Source organism: Euleptes europaea, chromosome 18 (assembly GCF_029931775.1).
Source record: "Euleptes europaea isolate rEulEur1 chromosome 18, rEulEur1.hap1, whole genome shotgun sequence".
NCBI classification, from domain to species: Eukaryota; Metazoa; Chordata; class Lepidosauria; order Squamata; family Sphaerodactylidae; genus Euleptes; species Euleptes europaea.
The window spans coordinates 16,713,032-16,731,690 of NC_079329.1; the positions used below are offsets into that span (position 1 = coordinate 16,713,032).

The window sequence follows — 18,659 nt, forward strand, 5'->3', positions numbered from 1 at the left end:
GTCCTCCTTTTTAATTTCACTTATGCCATTGCTAGCAGCCTGTTTAAAAAATGGCTGCTATGCCATTAGCTGAAGCAGGCAAGTCACATTACACCTCATAGCATCAGCATAGGCCTATCAGGCCACCAGTATTTAACCAAACATATGGGTTGCCAGCTCCAGATTGGGAAATACCTGGAGATTTTTGGAGTTGGAACCTGAGGAGGGTGGATTTTGGGGATCGGGGTGACTTCAATGGTGTATAATGCCACAGAGTCGACCTTTCGACGTGGCCATTTTGTCCGGGTGAACTGAAATCTGTCGCCTGGATATCAGTTGTAATAGCGGGAGATCACCAGCCACCACTGGCATTTGGCATCCCTGGTTAGCCCTTCCAAAATGTATGTGGAAGTTTGTAACGGTGCCTTTTCCCATTGCATATAAATGTTATGTGTAAACTCCAGTAGGGGTCTTTAAGCCTTCTGTTCTTGGACCTGTGCATGTTAAATAAGACTCTGGTTTGAGTATGCTTGTTTTCAGTTTCAGACCCAAACCACTAGCAATCCCATGTCTGCAGTTACTCTCTGCAGTTACTCTCTGCAAGGAGATTTCTCCTTGTTCCTTCTGTTCCTTGTGGCATGACCAGCCTGAGGAGTTCAGGAAGGCTCCCAATCTCCTGGCTTTCCACAAACTATGCAAAACTGAATTATTCAAGAGGGCTTTTCTATGCAGGCAGTAGACTTGCACTGTAATAAATGATTCACAAAGTCACTTGCATACATTAATAGGGACTGTGGTCTATACTTCTGTGTTTAGCTTGCTGGAACTATGTAATTTTTGCATCATTCAATGTGTCATGTTAAGATTTATGCTTTGCTTCAGTTCTGCTTTTAGACTTCTGGTTGATTCCACAACCCTCATCCTAATGTATTGTTTTTTTAATGTCCTATCCTGTCAATTATGTCGACTCACTCTGTGTAATCCGTCTTTGAGTCCAAGTGACAAAGGTGGACTATAAATAATGTCAATCAATAAACCAATAACATGAATAAACAAAAGCAAATAATTTCACTAGCTATGTAAAAACATAAAACAATCCCAGTCTGACATGGTTCCAAAAAAAATTAAGTTGGGCAGCCTGTAAATCACTCAGAGGAAAGTGTTCCATAAGCTCAAGCAGGGTGTGTTTCTGTGATACTTAAAAGACCAGCAACACCCTAGGGCTGGTCATGGCCCCTTGCCCATTCTTCCCTCCCATTTGGATCTTCTGTCTCTATTATTTATCAAAGCAAGTCCATTTTCCCCACTGGGACCTACCAGCCACTGCGAGAGCTAATGATGAAGAAATCACTGAGGTGCCTAACAATGCTCTTTGGTGGCTGAGTTAGCAAGCAGCTGTTCTCTATGAACAGTCTCTATGAACACAGACCTGGGGAAACCACCATTTCACATGATAAAGGCTGAGTGATCCCTGACAGAGTAAGAAGAAGAGTTGGTTCTTATTTGCCAACTTTCTCTACCTTTTAAGCAGAATCACATCGCCTTACAGTCTCCTTCCCTTCCTCTCCCTGCAAAAGACACTTTCTTTCCACAAACAAAAAGCAGGCAAAGTTGTATCCAATTAGCTGGAAATTTTCCTTTTTAAAGCTATAAAACCAAAAGTTTTATCGGAGGGAGGTGGTGGTGCGTCTAGCCGAAATGACACATGTGCAGGTCCTCCCAAAAGACACCTTCTGAGGAAGGTGGGAAAACCAACCCGGTTCTCCAGATTAGAGTTCACCACTTTTAACCACTACACCACGCTGGCAAGAAAAATTAGGATGTCCGCTATGCCCGTGCGTCAGAATGATTCCATTCTAAAGAAGGTAACGTCCTTTATTTTCCATAGTATTGAACTTGTATTAGCTTGGACCCCTCCCCGCCCCATGCATCTGTCTCCTGGCTCTCAGTCTTCTATGGGTGTTTTCTGCTCATTGCTCTTCCAGGTTTCTCTGAAAATTCCCCATGTTGAGCCAGGCTAGTCTAGAGGCTGTAATGTGGCACATTTATTTCAGGAAGACCTGAGCACCAATCTTACCCAGTTCTGAAGTTCAGAGGTTGGCCTTGGACTAGTCTTTAGCCTAAATTGTGTCACAGCATTTGCTTAAGGATCCTTAACTGGGGGAAAACCACATTATGCTGCTTTGAGCTTTTTGGACAAAGGGTGGGATAGGAATGTCAGTAGAGAAGAAAATGAAGATTTAGAGTTTTATATGATCCTGTGCTGTTAAAGAACAAATCAGTCAGTCTTTGAAGGAATGTCTATCATTGCAAATGTCTTGATTTCATTTCTTTTTGTCCTATGAATGGATGTTATCAAATTTGGTGTATGATCTATAGGGAAGTTCTCTTGTACCAGACACATTGCAACAGGGAAATAAATGAGTACTTGGGAGTAAGTCCTATTGAGGTCAATGGCTTACTCCTGAATAAGCATGCATAAGACTGGGATCCATGATAAATATGCATTTTATCTTGTCAAGATAATACAAATCCATCTGCTCCCATTTCCTCTTTTTTATCTGTGCCAGATTTTAATACAGATCTCAGTATCACATGCTTCAGGATATCTTGAAAGGAAGTCCATCTACTAGCAAGTCAATTTTATTTATTTTAATAAATCAGTTTTATAAAAAGGTCCCCTACTCTAGACTCTAGATTTCATTCATGCGGACCATCTAGTATTGTTAGCCCGTAAACTTCCAGGTATAGTGAAATTTTTAAATGAGTTTATGATTATTGCACTAAAGAAGATTTAGAAATAAATTTTGGTAAAACTAAGGTTTTAGTCTTTACTAAATCTAAACTTAAAAGGGTGCATTTCTTATCCCTGCAGGAAAATTCTACAGAGATAGTAAGAAATTTTAAATACTTTGGGGTCATGTTTTGACCCAATCTTTCTTGGGACTTGCATATCCATATACTAATTCAAAAGTTAAATTCCTTGTTTATCTTCCTTAAAAATTATACTTTTGTAAAGGAGGGCAATTTGTGCCAGTCGTTATGATCCTATGGAGAGTAATCATACATTTGACTGTTACATATGCTGCTCCATTTGGCATATACTCAATAACTGTTATTGGCTCTTGTTCTTGGTTTTGGTGTTGGATGTTTATATATATGTAGTGTTTTATCTTCAGCCTCCATAGAGGCAAGACTCACATATCTACCTCTACTCCTTCCCAGATGGATCTTGGGCAAGCCAACTACAAGCAAAACCATAGTACTGTGCAAGTGTTCATCCTGGTGGGATACCAAGCATATCCCGCCCTCCTCTTCATGGTCTTCCTAGCCACATACACAATGATACTACTAGGGAATGGTCTGATTGTGGTGGTGACAACGTTGGACCCTGCCTTACATTCTCCCATGTACTTCTTCCTGCGTAGCCTGTCAGGACTGGAGATGTGTTACACTTCAGTCACCCTTCCTAAGATGATGGCCAATCTGGTGTCTGGAGATCGTTCCATTTCCCTGCCTGCCTGTGCCTCACAGATGTTTTTCCTGCTCTTCCTGGGTGGGGCTGAGTGCTTCCTGCTGGGTGCCATGGCCTATGACCGCTACCTTGCCATTTGCCGGCCTCTCCATTATATGACAATCATGAGCCATAGAGTGTGTGTCGGGATGGTGGCAGGCTCATTTGCCATCAGTCTCCCTTTGCAATTGTTCCAAATTGGAATAGTCTTCTCTTTACCTTTCTGTGGATCCAATGAGATTGACCATTTCTTCTGTGATATCCCACCAGTACTCAGCCTGGCATGTGCTGATATTTATTCCAATGAGATGAGTGTGTTTGCTGCAAGTGTCGTTTTTGTTATAATCCCCTTTCTCCTCATTTTGGCTTCTTATGTACAAATCGCCAAGGCCATACTGTGCATGCCATCAGCCACAGGACGCCGGAAGACCTTTTCCACGTGCTCATCCCACCTGACTGTGGTCATTCTCTTTTATGGCTCTGCAATGATTGTGTACCTGTGTCCCAAGACCCCGGAATCTGTGAAGGTTAACAAGTTGCTCTCCCTGCTATACGCCATCATCATTCCCCTTTGCAACCCTCTCATTTACACCCTGAGAAACCGGGAGGTAAAGGCTGCCTTTCAAAGACTATTGGGAAGAAAAAGACCTTTGGAAGTGGGCACAGGGATGGTGGGTTGAGAATATTATTAGGAAGAAAAAGACCTTTGGAATGGGCACAGGGATGCTGGGTTGAGTCCACCTTTCGAACTTCACTCATGTCATTGCCATCAGCCTATTTAAAACCTCCTCTTCCTAATATTTCAAGTCCCGATGGCCAGCCAATATGGCTGCTTCCGCTAAACCAGCAGGCATTATGATCTAGGGATAGGATGGAGTTTATCATAAAGCTCCAATTAGGGCTGTTGAAAAAAAATTCGGTAAAATTCAGATAAGGCAAAATTCGGCCCTCTTTGATTTGGAAAATGCCAAAGTCCGAACTCCCCCAATTCGGATCCGTGGAATTTGGCACCAAGTTCCGAGTTCGGGAGAAAATTTGGCCTAATAAAGCCATTAAAAACACATTCATGCCTTTCCAATGCTCCGGGGGGGGGGCATTTTGGGAGGTAGAGGTCCCAAAATTTCAGAATAGCTTGAGGTGACCCTTCTTGTAAGAACCCCCAAGTTTTTTAAAGATTGGGTCAGGGGGTCCTGTGATATGGGGCCCGGAAGAGGTCCCACCCAAATCGCCCACAGGAATAAAGGCATTAAAAACACATCTGCACCTTTCTGTGGCTCTGTATGGGCATGTTTGGAGGTAGAGGTCCCAAAATTTCAGCGTCGCTTGAGGGGACCCTTCTTGCAAGAACCCCCAAGCTTTGTAAAGATTGGGTCAGGGGGTCCCGAGATATGAGGCCCAGAAGGGGTCCCCCCCAAAATCACCCTCAGGAAAAAGGCATTAAAAACACATTCGTGCCTTTCCGCGGCTCTGGGGGGGCATGTTTGGAAGTAGAGGTCCCAAAATTTTAGTGTACCTTGAGGTGACCCTTCTTGCAAGAACCCCCAAGTTTTGTGACAATTGGGTCAGGGGGGCCCGAGTTATGTGGGGGGAATGGCGGCTGCCTGGCCGGCTCGGGAAGTCCTGACCTTTCTTCAGCTTTGCCTGATGACTGCAGTGAATCTGTGATCACCCAAGATACATGGACCCCTCTATCCGAAGGGGGGTGGATCTCAGCGAAATTCTGAGATACCAGGACTCTGCCCACCGGCTAGAGACCCTCCAAACTGGGGAAAGGCTGCAGGCAACTAGAGTGCCCTATGCTGCCAGTCGGCCAGTGAGCAGACAGGCCAATAGACTTAATCAGGACAATAGGCTTAAAATGCATTTGCCACGACAGAGAAGACTGAAAGATGTTCATGGAGGAGAGGGGTATTCATGGCTACTAGTTAAAATGGCTACTAGTCATGATGCATACCTATTCTCTCCAGGATCAGAGGAGCATGCCAAATATATTAGGTGCTGTGGGACAGAGGCAGGATGGTGCTGCTACAGTTGTCTTGTTTGGGGGCTTCCTAGAGGCACCTGGTTGGTCACTGTGTGAACAGACTGCTGGACTTGATGGGCCTTGGTCTGATCCAGCAGGGCTTTTCTTATGTTCTTGTGTTCTTATGAAATGTTATACCTATGTATTCAAAAAGGTGACTTTGTTCTACTTTTTGATTTACTATTGACCACTTGTATATATTCCTGCAATTTCCAAATACCCCAGTAGTGCCAGCATCGTGACAGAGATGCTCCAGCATTCTCCCCAAAAACTCTATAGTTTCCATAGAGTTTTTGGAGGACAGTGCTAGAAGGTCTCCCGCGCAATATCGGCACTTCTGGGGTAAACCCAGAAGTGATGTCATCACACTGCGCATATGGATCGAGCCGCCTCCAACCCGCCTCCACGAAGCTCCCACCAGTGACCAAGTAGGACCTGGCAACCCTACAGCTTAAAGATTAACAACATTTATTCCCTCACGAGCTGTTGTGAGTCAGCTCATTTCTTTATATGATGAACTTCCTCTTTTGCATCATTTAATGTGTCATATTAATATATATGCTTTGCTTCCATTCTGTTCTAAGACTTCTGGTTGATTCCACAACCCTAACCCTATTGTACTTATTGAACGTTCTATCCTGTCAGTTATATTGAATCACTCTGTGTAATCCACCTTGAGTCCAAGTGAGAAAGATGGACTATAAACAATGTAAATAAAAAAACCAATAACATGAATAAATAAACAACAGCAGAAAACTTCACTAACTGTGTAAAAACATGCATCAATCCCAGTTTGACATGGTTCCAAAAGGAATTAAGCTGGGCAGCCTCTGAATCACTCAGAGGAAGGTGTTCCATAAGCACAAACATGGTGTGTTTCTGTGGTGAAGGACCAGCAGCACCCTAGGGCTGGTCATGGACCCTTGCCCATTCCTTCCTCCCATTTGAATCTCCTTGGTTTAAAAGTATTTCTGTCTCTATTATTTATCCAAGCAAGCCCATTTTCCCCACTGGGACCTACCTGCCACTGCGAGAGCTAATGCTGAAGAAATCACTGAGGTGCCTAACAATGCTCTTTGGTGGCTGAATTAGCAAGCAGCTGTTCTCCATGAACAGCCTTTACAACACAGACCTGGGGGAAACTGCCGTTTCACGTGATAAAGGATGAGGGCTCCCTGATTCACACTGGCAAGAAAAATACAGGACCTCAGCTGGGCCCGTGCATCAGAACGATTCCATTCTAAAGAAGGTAACATCCTTTATTTTCCATAGCAATGAACTGGAATTTGCTTGGACCCCCCCCCCCCCCAATGCACCTGTCTCATGGCATTCAGTCTTATACTGGTTTTGAATGTTGATTGCTCTTCCAGTTTTCTCTGAACATTCCCCGTGTTGAGCCAGGCTAGTCTAGAGGCTGTAATGTGGCATATTTATTTCAGGAAGACCTGAGCACAAATCTTATTTAGCCCTGAAGTGCAGAGGTTGGCCTTGGACTTCTCATTAGCCTCAGTTGTCTCACAGGGCTGGTGTAAGGATCAATAACTGGTGGAAACCAGTTGCTTTGAGCTTCTTGGATGAAGGGTGGGATAGAAATGTCAGTAGAGAAGAAAATGAAGATTTTGAGTTTTAAACTGATCCAGCGCTGTTAAAGACCAAATCAGTCAGTCTTTGAAGGAATGTCTATCATTGCAAATGATTTAATTTTATTTCTCTGGTCCTATGAATGGATGTTATCAAATTTGGTGTATAATCTATAGGAAAGTTCTCTTGTACCAGCCACATTGCAATAGGGAAATAAATGAGTACTTGGGAGTAAGTCCCATTGAAGTCAATGGCTTACTCCTGAATAAGCATGCATAAGACTGGGATCCATGACAACTGCGCACTTTATCTTGTCAGGCTTATACAAATCCATCTGCTCCTAGTTCCTCTTTTTTATCTGTGCCAGGTTTTAATACAGATCTCAGTATGACATGCTTCAGGATATCTTGAAAGAAAGTCCGTCCAATACCAAGTTCATTTTATTTATTTTAATGCCTCAATTTTATAACAAGGTCCCCTAATGTAGACTCTAGATGTAATTCAGCTATGAGAAAACCCACATTCTGCTGCAGGAGAACAGAATTTGAATTTACGCACGTACTTCATAGACAGGATGATTTGTCCCAAAGGCTTCCAGAGACAGTTTAACTTGCAGGCATTCTTGCAATATCAGAATGGGGGAAAAACATTTAAAATATAAAACTGTCATAGGGAAGAGGAACAGGAATGCTGACAATTCTATTGCCTCTGCTTTTGTGGGAGTAATTCTAATCAGGTCTACCTGGTACTAAGTCCCATTTCATTGTATTGCACTTACTCCCAGGAAAGTATCCATAGGATTTCACCCTGCATCCCAATACCTGCCCTTCTGCCAATCCTGCTAAGCCCATATGCAGTGCAGTCCTAAACCATGTATACACAGAAGTAAACCCTGTTGAGTACACTGGGACTTACAAGGAAGGGCAAAAACGCATGGTCGCTTTATCCTCCTTTAATCCCTGTTTCAGCCAGGATTCAGCCAGGATCGAACACATGCGTTTCACCTAATGTGCTTTCAATCCTGGCTAAAGCAGGGATTAAAGGATGATAAAGCGACCATGCATTTTCGCCCAAAGTGTGCTTAAGATTGCAGTCTTGGGGAGCAATCGTAAGCAGTTCTGCACAGAAATATGTCCCATGTTATTCAGTTGCGCTCAGTCTCAGGAAAAGTAGTGTTAGCAATGTCACCTGGATCTAGTGGTATCAAACAAAAGTCAAAAACCTTTAATGGCATAAAAAGAGCATGTTAAAATAGTACAATACTTATCAAGTTCAATATAATACAATAGTAGAGTTCCACTATAGGCACCAAAGAACACAAGCAATTGGCACAGCTATTACTTTTCAGTATTAAAATCAGTAGCTAAAATTTTTGCCAAATATTTGGCAACTGCTTCTGTAGAGTTGGGGGACTTATCCGCTAGTAATAGTTGGGTATTCCTATTCGCTGGGCCAGGGAGATTCATAATGATTGGATCTATGAAACGATTTCTTAAACCAGAGAAAAAAAGGGCAAATCAGTAAGATGTGACTTATGGTTCGAGGTGGCAAAATTTACATAATCTGTCTCTAAACGGGATATTGTGGAATCTCCCGGAGAGAACTGCTGAGGAAAAGATGTTAAATCTGGCGAGCATAAAAGCCTGCCGATGAAGGGGGTTAGTGAGGTTTTGTATGTAGGGAACACCTCCAGGCATATAAGTCATCAGTCCATTGAAACAGGGGGAACATGTCATAGTGGGGCCTGCATTTATGATCTGTTTTTCAGTGTCCCTAATTCTTTGCCGGATGGTGAAGAAAATTTGAGACTCACCACAATTATTTAGTGAGTCTAAATTAATTCCTAAGGATATGGAGCCACAACTTAACAGTGGCGGTCCAGGCTCTTGTAGACAGAAGGTGGAGGCCAAGCTCTTTGCAAAGAGTGTAGAGATTAATCATGTTGGGCAAACTACGATCGACATCCAAGGTAAGAGCCTGGATCCAAACGGGGATACCATATAATAATTGAGTAGAAACTTTCGATGAATAGATCTGAATAGCTGCAGGGATAAACTGATGTCCTTCTTGGTAGTGGAATCGTGTCACCGCTTGGGATTGGCTTCTTGCTGCAATAATAGCTGCTTTCCGGTGGTGCGACCAATTGAGATTGTGGTGAAAAAGAAGGCCGAGGTATCTAAAGGACTTAACTTGTTTGACTGGGTTGCCATCAATTTTCCATGTTTGGCCATTCCAGGTTTTAGAGAAGATCATAATCTTAGATTTCTCAGAGTTAATGATTAAGTCATTCTGTGAGCAGAAGACGGAAAAGGCAGATAAAAGCCGTTGAAGGCCAATTCTAGTTATGGATAGGAGAACAGCATTGTCCGCGTAAAGCAGGAGGGGGACTGGTGAGGAATTCGTCCTGGGTGCAAGATTTAGTGGTATCAAAATTCAGCACATCTTCTATGTGGATTAGAAATGCCAGAGGTGCAGGAAAGCCACTTTCTTAAATTGTCAATGGAAGATTGAGAGAGGGCTAGAGACGGGGTTCTATTGGGCAGGAGTGGAAATGGTTCACACATACTTAGCTCTTTCCCAGTAATCACTCTGTACTAGAACATATTTCCATTTGATACAATCTCAAATTTCTCAAGTTTCTCAGTATTCTAGGTTAGGGTCAGTTACAACATCTGATGGTGCAATGTACAGCATCCCCACACAGACTAGCCTGATCTCGTCAGATCTCAGAAGCTAAGCAGGGTTGACCCTGGCTAGTATTTGGATGGCAAACTGCCAAGGAATACCAGGGTCATGACACAGAGGCAGGCAATGGCAACCCCCCCTAACGTCTCTTCCCTTTAAAACCCTCCGATCTGAATCTAAGAATGAGTAGTGTAATGGCCAGATTTGCAGATGACATGACACAGAATTATTCAGGATGGTAAAAACCACGGTTGACTGTGAAGAGATCCGGGATGATCTCCACAGATTGGGTGATTGGGTGAACAAAGTTCAGTGTTGGCAAGTCTAAGGTGATGCACACTGAGACAAAAAATCCCAACTTCAAGTATAGGCTAATGGGATCTGAACTTGCTGAGACTGAGAGGGGAAAAGATCTTGGGGTCACAGTAGACTACTCAATGAAAAGGTTACCCAGTGTGCTGCAGGGGTGAAAAGGGAAAACTCTATGTTAGGGGTTGTTAGGGAAATGACAGGAAATATATTATATATTTTAGTGCCCCTGTATAGATCTGTGGCGTGGCCTCATTTGGAATACTGTGTGCAGTTCTGGTCCCCGTTTCTCAAAAAGGACATGGCAGAGCTAGAAAAAGCACAAAAGAATGCAACCAAGATGATTGGGGGCTGGAGCAACTTCCCTATGAGGAAAGGCTGAAGTGTGTTGGACTTTTCAGTTTAGAAAAGAGATGACTGGGGGATTGCATGATAGAGTTTTATAAAGTTATGCACAGGGAGGACAGAGTTGACAAAGAGAATTTTTTCTCCCTCTCCCAAAATAATATAACTTGAGGGCTTCCAATGAAGCTGATGGGCAGTAGATTCAAGATAGACAAAAGAAAATACGTCTTTATGTAGAGAGTGATTAAGAGAGTGATGTAGAAAGCCCAGCAACACCATTGGGCTTGTCATGCTCTCGGTACGTTCTTCCCTCCCATTTGAATTTCCATAGTCAAAAAGGTCTTTCTTCTCCATTGTTTATCTAGGAGGGCATATTTTCTCCTCAGGGAACTACCACTGCTGGAGCTATGCTACAATGTCTAGCAATGCCCTTTGGTGGCTAACCTAGCAAGCAACTGTCTTCTAAGAACCACCTTTGCTCCACAGATATTGGGAAACCACCATTTCACATGAGAAAAGATGTGACTACTCCCTGCAAGACAAAGACAGGACCTCAACTGGACCTACGCAACAGAAGGATTCAGTTGTACTGAAGGTAAGATCCTTTCTTCCTCATAGCACCAAAGTTGGGTTATTGGTGCCTCTGTCATCAAAGACTAGACGGGCGGCAAAACAAGAAAGGACCTTCTTGGTCATAGCACCAAAACTTTGAAATTATTGGTGTGTACCATTTTGAGGGGTATTTTTCCGGTTCCAGTTTAACATACCCAAAATATTTTGGGGGGAAAACGGTAAAAGCAAATCTCCATACCAGTATGGAGAGTTTTTTGAGCTTTTTTCAAAAAAAATCGGGTTGTTTAAACTTGAATCCGAAAAACTACACACCACCTCTGAATTCTACGTGGGTCTTGAGGCAGCAGGTGGCACACTAATATATATTTATTATTTTAAACGCTGTTTTGATTTTCAAATGTTTTAATATTCTTCTGTTCACCACCTTGGGGACCCTCTTTTGGAAAGGTGGCATGAACAAGTTTTAAATAAGTAAAATAAATAAATGAATTACTAGCACAGAAACACAAAATATAGTTTTGCCTTCAGTCTCCACAGAGACAAGATTCATGTATCTACCTCTGCTCCCTCCCAGATGGATCTCGGGCAAGCCAACTACAAGCAGAACCACAGTACTCTGTAACACAAAGACAGGACCATATCTGGACCTACACAACAGAAGGATTCAGTTGTACTGAAGGTTAGATCCTTTCCTCCTCATAGCACGAAAGCTGGGTTATTGGTGCCTTTGTCATCAAAGACTAGATGGACGGCAACCCAAGAAAGGACCTTCTTGCACCAAAACTTTGAAATTAGTGGTGTGCACCTTTTTTTTTTTTTTTTTTTGTATTTTTCCAGTTCCAGTTTAATAGACCCAAAAAATTGTGGGGGGAGTCGAATCCCCATACCAGTATGGAGAGGGTTTTTTGAGCTCTTTTTTTTTTTAATCGGATCATTTAAACTCGAATTTGAAAAATTGCACACCACCTCTGAACTCCACATGGGCTTGAGGCAGCAGGTAGCACAATAATGTATAGGGTTGCCAGGTCCCTCTTTGCCACCGGCGGGAGGTTTTTGGGGTGGAGCCTGAGGAAGGCGGGGTTTGGGGAGGGGAGAGTCCAATTGCCAAAGCGGCCATTTTCTCCAGGTGAACTGATCTCTACCGGCTGGAGATCAGTTGGCAACCCTGTATATAACCCTATATATAACCCTATATATATATTGTTCACTACCTTGGGGACCCTATTTGGATGGAAAGATGGCATAAACAAGTTTTAAATAAATTAATTAAATAAATGAATACCAGCACACAAACACAAAATAAAGTTTTGTTTTTAGTCTCCACAGAGACAAGACTCACAGATCTACCTCTGCTCCCTCCCAGATGGATCTCGGGCAAGCCAGCTACAAGGAGAACCAAAGTACTGTGCAAGTGTTCATCTTGGTGGGATACCACACATATCCTGCCCTCCTCTTCACTGTCTTCCTGGCCACATACACAGCCATACTACTGGGGAATGGCCTGATTGTGGTGGTGACAACGTTGGACCCTGCCTTACACTCTCCCATGTACTTCTTCCTGCGTAGCCTGTCAGGACTAGAGATGTGTTACACTTCAGTCACCCTTCCTAAGATGATGGCCAATCTGGTGTCTGGAGATCGTTCCATTTCCCTGCCTGCTTGTGCCTCACAGATGTTTTTCCTGCTCTTCCTGGGTGGGGCTGAGTGCTTCCTACTGGCGGCCATGGCCTATGACCGCTACCTTGCCATTTGCCTACCTCTCCACTATATGACAATCATGAGCCATAGAATGTGTGTAGGGATGGTGGCAGCCTCATTTGCCATCAGCCTCCCTATGCAATTGTTCCAAATTGGAATTGTCTTCTCCTTACCTTTCTGTGGCTCCAATGAGATTGACCATTTCTTCTGTGACTACCCACCAGTACTCAGCCTGGCATGTGCTGATACTTATTCCAATGAGATAACTGTATATGCTGAGAGTAGCATTTTTCTTATGATCCCTTTTGTCCTCATTTTAGCTTCTTATGTAAAAATCACCAAGACTATACTGCGCATGCCTTCAGCCACAGGACGCCAAAAGACCTTTTCCACATGCTCATCCCACCTGACTGTGGTCAGTCTCTTTTACGGCTCTGCAATGATTGTGTATCTTCATCCCAAGAACCCAGAATCTGTGAAGGTTAACAAGTTGCTCTCCCTGCTATACACCATCATCATTCCCCTTTGCAACCCTCTTATTTACACCTTGAGAAACCGGGAGGTAAAGATTGCCTTTAGAAGACTATTAGGAAGAAAAAGACCTTTGGAAGTGGGCACAGGGATGGTGGGCTGAGTCCACCTTTTGAATTTCACTCTTGCCATTGCCAACAGCCTCTTTAAAACCTCCTCTTCCTAATACTGCAAGTCCTGAAGGCCAGCCAATATGACTGCTTCCATTGAACCAGCAGGCATTATGATTCAGGAATTGGGTGGATTTTATCATAAAGCTCCAATATCATTCTGATGTACACATCAATGCAGTTATTGATCTCGTGAAGCTCTCTTATACTGTGAGACCATTGGTCTATCCAGTGCAGCACTGCCTATTCTGGGTGGGGAGGCTCATCAGGGCCTCAGGGTGAGATTATTAACATCACCTGGTATTTGTTGACATCACCTGGTGCAAGGCTTCAATGTAGGGTTGCCAACATCCAGGTAGTAGCAGGCGATCTCCTGCAATTATAACTGATCTCCAGCTGATAGAGATCAGTTCACCTGGAGAAAATGGCTGCTTTGGCAATTGGACTCTATAACATTGAAGTCCCTCCCCTCCACAAACCCCACCCTCCTCACGGTCCGCCCCAAAAACCTCCCGCCAGTGGCAAAGAGTGACCTGACAACCCTACCTCTGTGTATCTAGGCTGGGCAGACCAAAGGGAAAGCTCCTTCCCAGAGATCCACTGGCCAAAGCCCTGCCCCTGGCCAGGCCAAGCCAATGGCAGATTGGTTGGCACCAAAGGACCAAAGACAAGGCACCAAGGACCAAACTGCTGCAGAGGCCTTCACCTGTGTAATTTCTCCATTTTTAATGTGTTTAATGTAATTTCTCCATTGTTCAATGTAATTTCTCCGTTGTTTAATGTTTAAATGCTTATGCTTTTTTAAAGAGCCCCCCCCCATTTCTGTTTCAGATTTCTCTTTGTCCCTTAAGTTCCTTCTAGGATGAACCTGCCTGAGGAGGTCAGGAAGGCTCCCACTCTCCTGGCTATCCACAAACTATGGAAAACTGAATTATTCAAGAGGGCTTTTCTATGCAGGCAATAGAGTTGCACTCTACTAAATGATTCACAAATTCACTTGCATAAATTATTAGGCACTGTGGTCTATACTTCTGTGTACAGCTTGCTGAAATTAGTCTCCTACTATGAATTTTTTTGCATCATTTAATGTGTCATGTTAAGACTTATGCTTTGCTTCAGTCCTGTTTTTAGACATTTGGTTGGTTCCACTACTCTAATCTGAATGTACTTATTGAATGTCCTATCCTGTCAGTTTTATCAACTCACTCTGTGTACTGGTTCTTGTAGGTTATCCGGGCTGTGTAACCTGTGTAACCTGCCTTAAGTGTAACTTGTCACTCTGTGTAACCTGCCTTAAGTCCAAGAGAGAAAGGCGGACTATAAATAATATAAATAAATAAACCAATAGCATGAATAAAAAAACAACAGCAGAAAATTTCACTAACTGGGTAAAAACATAAAACAATCCCAATTTGACAGGGTTCCAAAAGGAATTAAGTTCAGCAGCCTGTAAATCACTCAGAGGAAGGTGTTCCATAAGCGCAAACATGGTGTGTTTCTGTGCTGAAAGACCAGCAACACCCCAGGGCTGGTCATGGCCCCCTGCCTATTCCTCCCTCCCATTTGAACCTCCTTACTTTAAAAGTATTTATTTCTCTATTATTTATCCAAACAAGCCCATTTTCCCCACTGGGACCTACCAGCCACTGCCAGAGCTAATGCTGAAGAAATCACTGAGGTGCCCTTTGGTGGCTGAGTTAGCAAGCAGCTGTACTCTATGAACAGTCTTTACAACACAGACCTGGGGAAACCCAGTTTCCCATGATAAAGACTGAGTGCATAGTGACAGAAGAAGAACAACAGTTGGTTTTTATTTGCCTACTTTCTCTACCTTTTAAGAAGAATCAAACTGCTTTACACTCTCCGTACCTTCCACTCCCCGCAAAAGACACCTTCTGAGGTAAGTGGGGTTGAGAGAGTTCAGAGTTCCTGGCTAGCCCAAGGTCACCCAGTTGGCTTCTTGTGGAGGAGTGGAGAAACCAACCCAGCTCACCAGATTAGAGTCCGCTGCTCATGTGGAGGATTGGGGAATCAAACCCTGTTCTCCAGATTAGAGTCCACTGCTTTTAACCACTACACCATGCTGGCAAGAAAAATACAAGACCGCAGCTGTGCCCGTGCGTCAGAACAATTCCATTCTAAAGAAGGTAATTTCTTTCCCTTAGCAATGAACTGGGATTAGCTTGGACCCCTCTCCCCAATGCATCTGTCTCATGGCTCTCAGTCTTCTATGGGTGTTGACTGCTCATTGCTCTTCCAGGTTTCTTTGAAAATTCCCCATGTTCAGTCAGGCTAGTCTAGTGGCTGTAATGTGGCACATTTACTTCAGGAAGACCTGAGCACAAATCTTACCCAGTCCTGAAGTTCAGAGGTGGCCTTGGACTAGTCATTAGCCTAAGTGGTCTCACAGGGTTGTTGTAAGGATCATTAACTGGGGGAAAACCACATTATGCTACTTTGAGCTTCATGGACGAAGGGTGGGACAGGAATGTCAGTAGAGGACAAAATGAAGATTTTTGAGTTTTAAATTAATCCTGTGCTGTTAAAGAACAAATCAGTCCATCTTTGAAGACATTTCTATCATTGCAAATGACTTTATTTCATTTCTTTTGTCCTATGAATGGATGTTATCAAAACTGGTGTATAATTGGGCAGGACTGTAAATTTCATCGGCCTCTTTTTAGTATCTGAGCTTTTAGAATACCGTAAGCTGTTCACGCATTCTCAGCTCTTTCCCCATAATCACTATGTACTAGAACACATTTCCATTTGCTGAAACCTCATGTTGCTCAGTATTCTATGTTAGGGTCAGTTACAACATCTGATGGTGTAATGCACAGCTTGTCATGCTCTCGGTACGTTCTTCCCTCCCATTTGAATTTCCATAGTCAAAAAGGTCTTTTTTTCTCCATTGTTTATCTAGGAGAGCACATTTTCTCCTTAGGGAACTACCATTGCTGGAGCTATGCTACACTGTCTAGCAATGCCCTTTGATGGCTAACCTAGCAAGCAACTGTCTTCTAAGAACCACCTTTGCTCCACAAATATTGGGAAACCACCATTTCACACGAGAAAAGATGTGACTATTCCCTGCAAAGACAGGACCCCAACTGGACCTACGCAACAGAAGGATTCAGTTGTACTGAAGGTAAGATCCTTTCTTCCTCATAGCACCAAAGCTGGGTTATTGGTGCCTCTGTCATCAAAGACTAGACGGGCGGCAACCCAAGAAAGGACCTTCTTGGTCGTGTTATGACTGTGAAATGGTTTGAAGTTCCAAATGACCATAACACAGGAAGAGGTTGATAATTTAGAACAGTTTTTTTATTAAGCTTAATAATACATACCGGGTGGGAGCTTCCCAAAAGCGGAGGACAGCTCACACACCAGAACAAAGGATTGCCACAACATATATAACCTCTGGTCAGGGGTGTTACAAAATACGTAGACTTACTAGACATTGGTTATCTATCTTACTTTAATTAACATAGTGTATAGAGATTGGTAGAAGCTGTCTCTAAGCAAACACTTGGTCTTGTGATTCACATTCCTAACAGTGAAGATAAGACACTGTTTGTCTCTACAGGGGAAAGCCTGTACCAGGCAACGTGTTCTATTGGCCTCTTATAGTTATGGATGCCAACGTTCCCAAAGTTTCCATGTGTGCGGTATGAATACACAGTATTCCAAACCTGCTTTTATACTTTAGGCCTAGCTTTTCCAGAAGAACAATTATGCAAACTGAACACATAAGCATACAATAATGATTACAGACATTACAGTCGCAGCACCAAAACTTTGAAATTATTGGTGTGTACCATTTGGGGGAGTATTTTTCCGGTTCCAGTTTAACATACCCAAAATATTTTTTTTGGGGGGGAATGGTAAAAGCAAATCTCCATACCAGTATGGAGAGTTTTTTGAGCTTTTTTCAAAAAAATTCGGGTTATTTAAACTCGAATCCGAAAAACTACGCACCACCTCGGAATTCTACGTATGTCTCGAGGCAGCAGGTGGCACACTAATATATATTTATTATTTCAAACGCTGTTTTGATTTTCAAATGCTTCAATATTCTTCTGTTCACCACCTTGGGGACCCTATTTTGGTGGAAAGGTGGCATGAACAAGTTTTAAATAAGTAAAATTAATAAATGAATTACTAGCACAGAAACACAAAATATAGTTTTGCCTTCAGTCTCCACAGAGACAAGATTCATGTATCTACCTCTGCTCCCTCCCAGATGGATCTCGGGCAAGCCAACTACAAGCAGAACCACAGTACTCTGCAAGAGTTCATCTTGGTGGGATACCAAGCATATCCTGTCCTCCTCTTCACGGTCTTCCTGGCCACATACACAGCCATACTACTGGGGAACGGGTTGATTGTGGTGGTGACAACATTAGACCCTGCCTTACACTCTCCCATGTACTTCTTCCTGCGTAGCCTGTCAGGACTAGAGATGTGTTACACTTCAGTCACCCTTCCTAAGATGATGGCCAATCTGGTGTCTGGGGATCATTTCATTTCCCTGCCTGCCTGTGCCTCACAGATGTTTTTCCTGCTCTTCCTGGGTGGGACGGAGTGCTTTCTGCTGGCGGCCATGGCCTATGACCGCTACCTTGCCATTTGCCTACCTCTCCACTATATGACAATCATGAGCCATAGAGTGTGTGCAGGGATGGTGGCAGGCTCGTTCGCCCTCAGCCTCCCTATGCAGTTGTTCCAAATTGGAATTATCTTCTCCTTACCTTTCTGTGGATCCAACGAGATTGACCATTTCTTCTGTGACATCCCACCAGTACTAAGCCTGGCATGTGGTGACCTTTATACCAATGAGATGACTGTGTATGCTGAGAGTATCATCTTTGTTATAATCCCTTTTCTCCTCATTTTGGCTTCCTATGTACAAATCGCCAAGGCCATACTGTGCATGCCATCAGCCACAGGACGCCGGAAGACCTTTTCCACATGCTCATCCCACCTGACTGTGGTCATTCTTTTTTATGGTTCTGCAATGATTGTGTATCTGCGTCCCAAGAACCCAGAGTCTGTGAAGGTTAACAAGTTGCTCTCCCTACTATACACCATCATCATTCCCCTTTGCAACCCTCTTATTTACACCCTGAGAAACCGGGAGGTAAAGACTGCTTTTAAAAGACTAGTAGGAAGAAAAAGACCTTTGGAAGTGGGCACAGGGATGGTGGGCTGAGTCCACCTTTTGAATTTCACTCGTGCCATTGCTGGCAGCCTCTTTAAAACCTCCTCTTCCAAATATTGCAAGTCCTGAAGGCCAGCCAAAATGGCTGGT

At 43.4% G+C, this 18,659-nt stretch overlaps 3 protein-coding genes across 3 annotated transcripts; all 3 read left to right on the top strand.

Moving 5' to 3' along the window:
• Window positions 1-3,204: 3,204 nt before the first annotated feature.
• On the top strand, window positions 3,205-6,867 carry LOC130490554 (olfactory receptor 10AG1-like). The gene is made up of 2 exons (XM_056864376.1): window positions 3,205-4,101; window positions 6,745-6,867. Exons 1-2 carry the CDS (start codon window positions 3,205-3,207, stop codon window positions 6,865-6,867), a joined length of 1,020 nt encoding a protein of 339 aa, XP_056720354.1.
• A 5,505-nt stretch (window positions 6,868-12,372) lies between these two features.
• LOC130490555 (olfactory receptor 10AG1-like) lies at window positions 12,373-13,341 on the top strand. The gene has a single exon (XM_056864377.1). It carries the CDS (start codon window positions 12,373-12,375, stop codon window positions 13,339-13,341), a length of 969 nt encoding a protein of 322 aa, XP_056720355.1.
• A 4,250-nt stretch (window positions 13,342-17,591) lies between these two features.
• On the top strand, window positions 17,592-18,560 carry LOC130490556 (olfactory receptor 10AG1-like). The gene has a single exon (XM_056864378.1). The coding sequence runs from the start codon at window positions 17,592-17,594 to the stop codon at window positions 18,558-18,560; it is 969 nt and encodes a 322-aa protein (XP_056720356.1).
• Window positions 18,561-18,659: the final 99 nt, after the last annotated feature.